The sequence below is a fragment of the Limulus polyphemus genome, unplaced genomic scaffold (genome assembly GCF_000517525.1).
Source record: "Limulus polyphemus unplaced genomic scaffold, Limulus_polyphemus-2.1.2 Scaffold2026, whole genome shotgun sequence".
Lineage (NCBI taxonomy): Eukaryota > Metazoa > Arthropoda > Merostomata > Xiphosura > Limulidae > Limulus > Limulus polyphemus.
In genome coordinates this window covers 74,642-85,751 of record NW_013667636.1, presented here as the reverse complement: position 1 = coordinate 85,751, position 11,110 = coordinate 74,642, and the positions used below count along the sequence as shown (strand labels likewise).

At 32.0% G+C, this 11,110-nt stretch overlaps 1 protein-coding gene across 1 annotated transcript in view; it reads left to right on the top strand.

The window, feature by feature from the left end:
- The window catches only part of LOC106465711 (multidrug resistance-associated protein 1-like), a 58,370-nt gene extending 47,759 nt beyond the window's left edge, over positions 1-10,611 (top strand). Inside the window, exons 23-28 of the mRNA XM_013925949.2 lie at positions 144-245; positions 1,447-1,593; positions 2,792-2,950; positions 6,302-6,468; positions 6,794-6,988; positions 7,777-10,611. Of these exons, the coding sequence (XP_013781403.1) occupies positions 144-245; positions 1,447-1,593; positions 2,792-2,950; positions 6,302-6,468; positions 6,794-6,988; positions 7,777-7,888 (882 nt within the window). The 3' untranslated portion in view covers positions 7,889-10,611. The remainder of the gene's footprint in view (positions 1-143; positions 246-1,446; positions 1,594-2,791; positions 2,951-6,301; positions 6,469-6,793; positions 6,989-7,776) is intronic.
- Positions 10,612-11,110: the final 499 nt, after the last annotated feature.

The following is an 11,110-nucleotide window of genomic DNA, read 5'->3' as shown; positions in this document are numbered from 1 at the left end:
CTCTAATCATTTAGTGTATGCGTTGCATACAGTGCCATTTAGATAAAGTATCAGATATCAGAAACAGAGTTGATATTTTTGTATTACTCACTATTTTATATCATTATTAAAATTCTAATGCAATTTTTTTCTTATCTGTGAAGGTGACAGTCAATTTAAACATGCTTGTACGAGCCAGTTCTGATGTCGAAACCAACATTGTATCAGTGGAAAGATGCTTGGAGTACACAACAGCTCCTACAGAGGTCTGGTTATATTTATTTTTTTATATCACTTGTCTATTATATTTTATAACTGATCTACCAAAGGAAACTTAAACCTTTTTTTATTCAAATTAAAGCAAAAATATGCTTGCATATACCTTTATAGAAATGTCTTGTGTAACGTGAAACAGCAATTAATGGAATATTCCTAACACTCTATACATGGAGATAGTAAAGCAGTGTTACATTTGGTGTTTAAGGGTGTTCTTTTAAACATGGAGTAACTTCGTACATGTGTGCATTAGTTGTAAGATAGAAGAAATTGTAATGTTGAGTAGTGTTTTATACATCTATGTATGATCACATAGAATCATTATTAAAATACTAATGTTTCCATTTGATAAACGTCTTGCTATGTTTCTGTATAAACTGAAAGTGGAAAGTCTCATCGATCTCATTCAGTACCGACAAAGTGAAAGGTTTTATCTGTCATTCAGTACTGAAAAAATGAAAACTTTTATCTCTCTCTCTCCTTTAGTATTGACAAAGTAAAATATATTGTTTCTTTAATTCAGTTGTTATCTTTCCATTATTTTGTTGTAAAAAGTGTGATATAGCAACTTCTGTAAAATTTTTTTTGACTTAATATCGGTAAGTAAATAAATGTGATTACTGATGTTCTTTACAATTCTATTATATAATCTGTGTCATTGATATTTAGCTTGATATTAGTGTGATATAGCAACTTCTGTAACAATTTTTTTGACTTAATATCGGTAAGTAAATAAATGTGATTACTGATGTTCTTTATGATTCTATTATATAATCTGTATCATTGATATTTAGCTTGATATTAGTGTGATATAGCAACTTCTGTAACAATTTTTTGACTTAATATCGGTAAGTAAATAAATGTGATTACTGATGTTCTTTACAATTCTATTATATAATCTGTGTCATTGATATTTAGCTTGATATTAGTGTGATATAGCAACTTCTGTAAAATTTTTTTGACTTAATATCGGTAAGTAAATAAATGTGATTACTGATGTTCTTTACGATTCTATTATATAATCTGTGTTATTGATATTTAGCTTGATATTACCAATTATACTTGTTTCTTTACATTTTCCAGTTTAAAAGATGTTTTTTGAGCATCACTCACACGTAGTAATATGTTGTTTTAAGAAAGTGACTTTGTGGCAGAGAATGACATTTTTCAAGTCTCCTTGTGTTTTAACAGGCTGCGTGGTACTGTGAATCCAACAAGCCAGACAAATCATGGCCAAGATCTGGTAATGTCGTGTTTGACAACTACACTACACGCTATCGTGAAGGTTTGGATCTGGTGTTGTATGGCCTATCATGCAATGTGCATGCTGGTGAAAAGGTAAGTCATTGCTTTCTTGTTTTTTTTTCCCTACATTTTTATAATTTACCAATTACCAGAAAGTTAATTTAGTATTTATGTATATTTGCTATTGTTGAACCTGATGTACTTAGATTGTCAGATCTTGGTATGTTTAAAAGAGATTGACATTACATTCTGTGAAATTGTTTGTTTTTAAGACAAACTGTGAATTTTATTTTTTCATTGCTCAGAGAGAGGAACCCACATCATCATCAAGTGATGTATTCATGTATTTCCAACTAAATAAAGACAAAAACAAAACCTACAATCATGGATAAATATTTTACTTCCTTAAGCCTTAAAAACCATCCTTCACTGGTGTTAATTTTAAATCATATGTTAAATGCACTACTAAAGTAATCTTTCAGTTTTAACTTTTGGAAGACAGTTACTGCATATTGCAAAAACTAGCATTAGATTCTTAAATGCTAGTGCATGAAAAGTGTTAATGGTGTTAAAGTACTTACGTAGAAACTGTTAATAATCAAAAGTTACATGACAGTTGTTTTAAAGTTAGTTAAAGTATAGAGATATAGCACGACTATCGTATTTTCTGAAGTTTGAAAGCATGTTACTAGGCTTAGAAAGAAATGTTGAGACTTGTTCAGTGAAAGAAACGTATTGCTGTAGTCCATGTGTATTCAGAATACTCCATTAGTTTTGTATGATTAATGGAGTTACTCATTCACAAATTGATCAGGAATTTTCTGCATGAGCCTTGTATTTTTGTTTGTAATAACTCAAACTTTGATATGTAGCAAGTGATTCGTCTTGCCGTCTTTCTAATTTTCTTAAAAAGTAGCATTCAGAGTCTGTTTTGGATGAAGAAATTAATTGGTTATTATAAATACAATGAATTAAAATCTTTTTTATATTCAATACGGTGACAAGGTTCTTAAAAAAAGTAACTTGTAAAAATAAATGTAAAAAATATTCTTACAATTGTTCAACCAGTTTGATTAATTAATGAATCAAATCATCTCTAGATAGGAGTTAGCTATAATTATGTACATTTAGATGCCCCAGAAGGGGTATGTCTTCTATTAAAACTAACCACTCTTCCTCAGACATGGGGATAAAACAGAAGCTTTAAATCTTTGATATTCAGAAAATTATAATTTCATACTTAGGTTCCTATGTTAGTATTATCAATCTGCACATTTCTGTTTTGGTATAGGTGGGAATTGTAGGAAGAACAGGAGCAGGAAAATCCTCGCTCACCTTGTCGCTCTTCCGCATCATCGAGGCTGCAGGGGGTAGTATCACCATAGATGGTGTTGACATTTCCAAGATTGGTCTACATGACCTTCGATCAAAACTAACCATTATCCCTCAGGTGAGTGATAGTTGCAAATAACAGTTTTGAATAAAATATATTGCATAAATATGTAATTTGTATACAAAATTATCTGATTTGTTATTACGTTTGTAAAGAATGTAAAATAAACTTCCTGCCTGGAAATAACAGTCTGATCAGAAACGTGACAAACATTATTGTTTTATATATATAGTGTTTTGAATTATCTTTAACTCACCATAGTGAATCTGTATTTATGTATTATTTAGATAATATGTAGCATTGATACTACTAATTTATTCTTTTGAATTATTTAACAGCTATGCTAGCTAATATAATAAAATATATATGAAGCCTTAATGTATCATTCAAGTCACCACTTCTCGCTGAATTATGCTAGTTTTTGGTAATTACAATGGGCTTTTTTCACCCCAGTTTTCCCTTGTCTAGGGTTACTGATGAGGGGTGGAATTCCCTCTAACCAGTGTAATTCAGTGAAAATTGGTGAATCGAAATAGATCGGGTTTCATATACTGTGAGTCCATCAAACCAGACAAATCATGGCCAAGATCTGGTAATGTTGTGTTTGACAACTACACTATGCACTATCGAAAAGGTTTGGATCTGGTGTTATATGGCCTCTCATGTAATGTACATGCTGGTAAAAAGGTAAGTACAGAGTAGCAGCCTTGCACTGCCTTTACTGCACTGTGGAGAGACAACCAGCAAAAGTAGGCTGATCTTGAGAAGTTCTTCATCCTTTCCCCCAACCCACTCTTCTTGGCGAGCCCTTAGGGTGTTGTACCTGACAGGAGAGTTGGCCAAAAATGATATATATTGGTCAAAGTTGGACGTAATACTCACTGAACTCTGGGATGGCATCACATGCACTTGAAGCTGCAAGTGCCATCCTGTGAGCAACACAGTGAATCTCCACCAACCAAAGGCTGGTATACACCCTTGAGTATAGCCCCCCACTCCATTCCGACAACCAAGCAACACACTGGCACCGTCACTGGAAAGAGAAGTGACCTTGGTCAATTTTGAGTTTGGCATACACAACAAGCTTCTTGTGGACCCTCACATCCATGCTTTTGTCCACCATTTAAACAGTAAATGGTGAATCATGGAGCTGTTGATTAACCTCCTCTTCAAACACTTCAGTAACAGCTTCCACCATTTCATGATGTGACTGTGGACTTATATAAAAATCTCTACTTCTTTCACCCTGAAATGGTGTGGCTCCATTGTACTTCTGTACAACTCAAGAGAAGAAAAATATTTTAACTCATTGTTTTAAGGCCTACCTATTTATAGTAAATTTTCAGTCTGATCGACAAAGTGAAGTCCAAGAAATATTCCATGCAAATTTGAAGATGTGCAAGAACCTCCCCCCTTTACAAACAAAAAAAATTATAAGCCAACCTAAAAAAACAAGTTATTTTAAGAGCAGTGTCACTGTGTGAAAACTCTGCTTGCAATGTGAGGAATACAGTCACAAAAGTAATTTTCATATAGTCTTGAATCATAGGTGTTTATGTAAACCTAAAGGCTACGATGGAAAAAACGTAAACATGATGAAAATTCAAAAAAGCTGTAATTTGAATTAAGTGAAAGAAAATCTTATAAAGGCAATTTTGTCACCAGAAGTGTGATCATTAAAGAATTAGTAATACCCATAAAATCTCATTAAAACATTCCTGTAGTTTGATGAAGTTGTTAAAGAGATGGATGGGAACATTATGTTTGGCATGGAAGATCATGGTGGGAAGCTCAGCTTCTCTTCCACAGCTACTGTTGATCTTTTTTTTCCAATGGTTTCCAATACTTTCCTACGTTTTTTTACAGGTTTGTAGTTCAACAATCTGCAAGTATTCTGTTTTTTTTTCAAATTCATAATCTTGAGAATGCCAAGTACTGAAGATTCGTGAAACCTTTTGCAAAAGCACTCTTCATGCTTCTATCCCTACACAGCTACTATTTTTCCATCATATATTTCTTGCTACAACCAAGGAAAAACCTTCATCCATCTTTCTTGCCAAGAGCAATGATGGCTTAGGGTTCAAAGTTTGTGCATTTGTGCTTTCCAATTTGCCATCTTTACTCATCCGTGGACCCGTGGGAGCCCCTTGATTGGCTTTCAAGTTTCACCCTCTTCTAACTGAGTATTTTTTCAGAGTCTTCATGCTGTGCAGTTTTCCGTTTCCAGCACCTATCCCAATGTTCGTTGAGACACGTTTATATCAGAAATATCAGATTGGGTTAAAAAAGGATAACTCGTAGATGTATTTATCCTTAGTCTATGCAGCACTTCTAATCATGGAGCTATGGAGCAGATGTAATAATTACAAGTCTCATACATAAGAAATGGGGAGGAAACTCGATTGTGATTGGTTTTGATGTTCACTCATGGTTTTCTAGTTTTTTGTGTAGGGGGTTTTCATTAATCATGTGGCACTTTCATGTGACTTTATTTTTGTGCAATTTATTGTCATTGATAAAACCTGTTAGAAGTTGATTGTGCAAACTGTACACTATTTAGTTCATTATGGGACAAAGTCCGAAGCAAAGTATTTGTGCTTGCGTAGTGTATGGGGTGTTTTGCAGTACTTATTTGGTACCCGCAGGGTCAAATCTTGTGCATTCCAACAAATTCTTTTGCATATATGACCCAGTAGTTTGGGTTAACTAGAACCCTGAATGGCATGTGAACTGTTTGAAGAGTCAGTAAAAATTTAATTAACAAATTATTGATTTGTGAAAGTTGTAAAACATACAGGAACAAATTAAATTTAAAGTAAATTTTTGAATAAGCATCTTTTCCTTGAACCCACACAATACAGCATTTTCATTCGAGGTACATTTTGATGTATGTACCATTGATATTAAAATTTATTAGTGTAGAATTAATCAGTTTAAGGGAAGATTGTTGGATTATTTCATTTAATTTAAATCTAAATATTTCTATGAAGCTGCATGAATGTATGTTTGTTAAGAGCAAACACATAAAATGAGATTTTGGACTTATTTTGGATATTTTTACAATAACAGTAGTATTATACATCTGTAAGTTCCATGACGTGGGTAAGTCAAGTATTTTATATTGAAACCTGTGCAATCCTGTACAGCTCTCAATGAAGTATTGATTGTATTGAACCAGTTACTTGCTTTGATTGGAACCTCAACAATCCTGAGTGATGCATCCTGGCCTTCTAGAGTATCACCATTAGAAGCTTACTTTTTATTCCACTCTGAACGTACAACTTAATTTTTCATATAAAGTTTACTGTAATTAAGTTATGAAACAAATTCTTGAGATCAGTTATAAACATACATTCTGAGATTTACGTGATAAAATTTCTTAACAGTGTGTTCTCCTCCACTTCTTAGGATCCTGTGTTGTTTACGGGCACGTTGCGGATGAACTTGGATCCCTTTGGCCATTATGATGATGAGGCTATTTGGAACTCTTTGGAACTTGCTCACCTGAAAGGCTTTGTGTCTGGCTTGGATGCTGGTCTTGATCACCAGGTGTCTGAAGGAGGAGACAATCTGAGGTAAATTTTATAACTTGTGGTTAAAATCAATCAAATAATTAGGTTTTATCTACATAAAGGAGAAAATTGGCAAGGTAATCACATAAAAAAAAGGATTTACATTCTACATGAGTATATCAAATAACATTTTGAGATGAAATATTATAATGATTAACATATAGATGTAAAATCATATATTCCAGTGACCTTCTCCAGAAACAGTACATCACAAATCAAATTGCAAGGCAATATTTTGGAGCATTACTTATTGCACTTGTGTTTTAAAGTCTATATATATATGTATATGACTCATTATACATTTGAAATATTTCACTTTATTTTTTAGTGTGGGACAAAGACAGTTGGTTTGTTTAGCGAGGGCATTGCTTCGAAAATCAAAGATTCTTGTATTAGATGAAGCCACTGCTGCTATTGATCTTGAAACCGATGATTTAATCCAGGCTACTATAAGAAAAGAGTTCCGAGACAGTACAGTGCTGACGATTGCTCATCGACTGAATACAGTCTTGGACTATGACAGGTAATGTTACTGTTGTATGTATTTATGCTAAAAAAAAACTTTATGGTGAAAAAGATTTTAGGTACTGCAGGAAACACTCGTAACGCTAAATACTGGGGGGCACAGCACAAATAGCCCATTGTGTAGCTTTGTATTCATCTGCAAACAAGCAAAATCAAAATTTTATAACCCTGAGTTCCAATCTGCTTTTACCCATCAGCAAAAGAAAATAAAAACAAGTAATTTATTAGACGTTAAATTTTACTCAAACTTCTAATTGCTGGTAAAAGGTATTTAAATCCATATTCTGTAGTTTTCTGTAATCATGTTTCAAAAATAATATTCCTATATATATTTAACTACACGTCTCAATGTTACTACTTGTAGCTCATATTAGTAAATTTATAAAATTTGGATTTTAAAGATATATAATAAAAATGTATGTGTAAATTTGGATTTTAACTTTGTGTATGGGTTGATCCTGTTGTAGAGCTCTGGAATTCAGATCTGAAGAGCCAGATTTTCGAATAAGTGCGTTACCACAAAATATTCCTTGCACTTTAAGTTGTTTATATAGAACTGGCTATGTTAAAAGATTGACAGTCAATCCTTTAACATGAGCAATACGGTGCTACTGCCTGCCTTCTCATCATTCAGTAGTTTGAAAGTTAGGGACAGTTGCCGATAGATTTGCCATAAGTACAAAAATTCAAATTTTAACTGTATTATATATAGCTGTTTGTTCTGTTCTTTGTATTTTACATTAATGTATAAAAATAAATGGAATTTATTTATTGTTTTGTTTTTAGAATAATGGTACTTGATAAAGGAAAGATTATTGAATATGACTCTCCAAGTGATCTGTTAGAGGATGAACAAAGTGTCTTCTATTCAATGGCGAAGGATGCCGGCCTCATTTAGAGAGAAATACAATTTCTGTAGTACTCTACTAAATACACTTTACTGTGTATTATTACTCGACCCTAGGAAGATCATTTTGTAGTGTAGGAGTTTTATATATGTATTATGATTGTCCTATTGTATACATGTTAAAAAAACAAACAAAGAAACATTTTGGTTTGTAAGGTCTCAGGGTTAAAGATTAATATATTAAGAGGAGATTTTCAATTCGTTGAGTTCTTTTAATTTTAAGTGCATTGTTAGAAAACTTTAATTGATATGTTTATGTTTGGTAACAACCATTTTGTTTCTCTCTCAATTATTTCAATAAACTTAATTGTTATATTTTATGATGGGTGATATTTGAAATCATATAAATTATGTCATCAGCTGAGAAGCTGGAAAAACGTGGCATGTTCATTGACAGTTGTTGGTATACTTTTTCTTTCTTTAAATTGATGCTAGAACTAATCGAGTCTGAGGTTTTGTGTATTGTAACTCAGCTAATCTGGTGTTGAATGAAAGCCATTTTCATGTGGCATACAATGAACAAGGTGTAGTTTAAATACTCTTCTTGCTAGAAACCTGTGAAGAAAGATGTTATGAAAAATTGTTATCAATTGTCCTGGGTTGTAATATCGTGCCAAGGGCTGAGTGTGTACTGGTAATTGTTAACATGCTGGACTATGGTCACTTTACAGACAATAGAACCACATTCCATACCTTTTGACTGTGGATGCCTTATAAGAATAACAGTCAAGTCCCGCTATTCAGTCAGTCAAGCGAAGCCCAAGAGTTGATAGTGGATGCAACTGTTGACTAATTTCCTTCCCTCTGTCAGTTAAAATTAGGGATGACTAGTGCAGATAGCCCTTGATTAGCTTTGCACAAATATACAAAAAATATAACACATTAACTACCACGTGCTGGCTTGTATGTGATTTTTTTTATGCTTATAAATAATATTTGTTTACTTCAGAGACATCAAAATAACACTACAATTTTTTTTTCCTCTTCTAAGAAATTTCCTGTGTGGTTAGTAAATGAGTGTATGTTAATTTTCAATATTATACATTTTTATTTCCACTAAGACTACTGTGAATATTTGTTTTACAAGTTCCTAATGATAAGTAAATGACTGAAGAAATCTGTAATATATTCTGAGAAATTAAAATTATAAATTATGAAGGTAAAAAAAGAAGTGAGAGAGAGAGATATATAGACCGTGTAAAGAATATGGATTAATGTTTACCATTATTTCTAAGTTCAACACTCATAAATAACTAAAAATTAACACTTTTCCCACCATAAAACGAGTTATTTTTATCAAGAAACGTTAAATTGTATATAACATGATGTTTCTGTCACATAAAATAATCAGCATTTAATTAAACGTCTTCCTCCAGTGCATTTGCTACTAAGAACGAACATTATTGAACCTAATCCAGAATACCATAAGTTGAACTGTTTCTATGTTTATTTTAACTTCATTTTCACAAAGTGCAATTCATTAGCATATTTGTAATTTACAGATACAAAAAGAAATCCACGACAGTCTTAGACTATGTTTTATACTAAGAAAATTGGTTATAAATGACATAATTTAAATACGTTGAACAATCTTTTTTGTGTGTTATATATATATTTTTAGCTTGCTAGATGTTTGCTAGAATATAAGTTTAAATGCAATAAAATTTTATCTTCTAAAAATAACCTCTGACTACTATCTAGAATATTTTTTTTCAATTATTTGAAAACATTTGATTATTAAGCAATTAGCTACATTGTATTGTAGTTTAGATCAGTTAAAAATTTTCTCAGACAGGTTAATCGATCTCTAGAGCTAGGCCTAATTTAAGGAAGCTTTACTAGATTAACAAAAGTTCTAGGGATTACCAGTAAAGCCCGGAATCATAGGATTATAATAATAAAGAGAATCTTGGAGATTATCTGTTCTAAGCAGAAGTGGTTATTTGTAGTGTTTATTATGTGATAAAGGTAGTTTTGTGATTTGAAATAAATATTTTTAAACAGGACCAGACTATCAGAAGTGAACTGAATCACTTTAAGTTAAGTAATTAGAGTAGACGATAACCTGTTGTGATTTTCAGGATTTACTAAATGTTAAAGTATGTAGATTTTATATGATGGTGATCAATGTCATTCTTTTGTAAACCGAGTAGTGTATAGGAAATAAGGGTATGTTTTCCGTATACACTTTTGGCTAGAACCAGACGTGTATCGTGTAAAAAAAAAAAACTGACTCGTTAACTTATTTATTTCACTGGTGTGCAATAAACAGAAGATTTCATTAGTACTTGGTCATCTTAAATTTAAAAGTCTCTTCAAAAAACATTTCAAGATTAATAGGTGTGTTCTATACATTTTTCTTATAGTTATTAAAGGCCTATATGCATGACTCAAGTAGCTCTCCCTCCCCTAAGATTTCAGTGGTCAGTTGGGAGATAAATCTTACAAACAAGATTGACTATGAATGAGGATGGTAACTGCAACTATAGATTATACTTAATTCCAGAAACTTTGTGAATATACATGTCTTACTGAGGTATTCTAATAGCAGGTATTTTATTATAATTAATTTTTTTCCCCAGACACTGTGATAAATTTAGGTAATTCTGTATTTATTGATGAGACTAGCATGATTCTTTGTCCCAATGGTTACTAGGACTAAGCAAGTACGTGTGTATTTAGTGATTGTAATAAAATGTTGTTTTTTTTATGAATTTTTCTTATGCAAGTCAAACTTTTTTGGGTTTTTTATATATATATAGTTATACTGAGAAGACTTACGAAGTATACTATCAGTCTCTAAAAATTTTAAATATTTACATGCTCGGAAAATAAATACAATACTTTTCTCCAGGTAAAAAAATTCATACACAGCTTGACGAACTTTTTAACACAGATTGAAGACTAAAAGCCAATGTAAATGGTGAAGATGTTATGTGTGTCAATTCATAGATTAGTCTTTAGAAATTTTTATAGGCCATTTACACAGTGACACAGTAATAATTGAATGTGGACTTCCTTGAAACGGTTGAAAACAAGGCAATATCTCATCTGAAGTTTGAATAACTTATAATATGATGATTATGTACCTAATAAAGTTGATATTCTCACGTTTTATCTATTTATTAACTACTAAAACGAGCGATTAAGGTAATTTTCAAACAAATAAAATTTCGAGGATGACTTAACTTGAAGATCTTAATGTCAATCGTT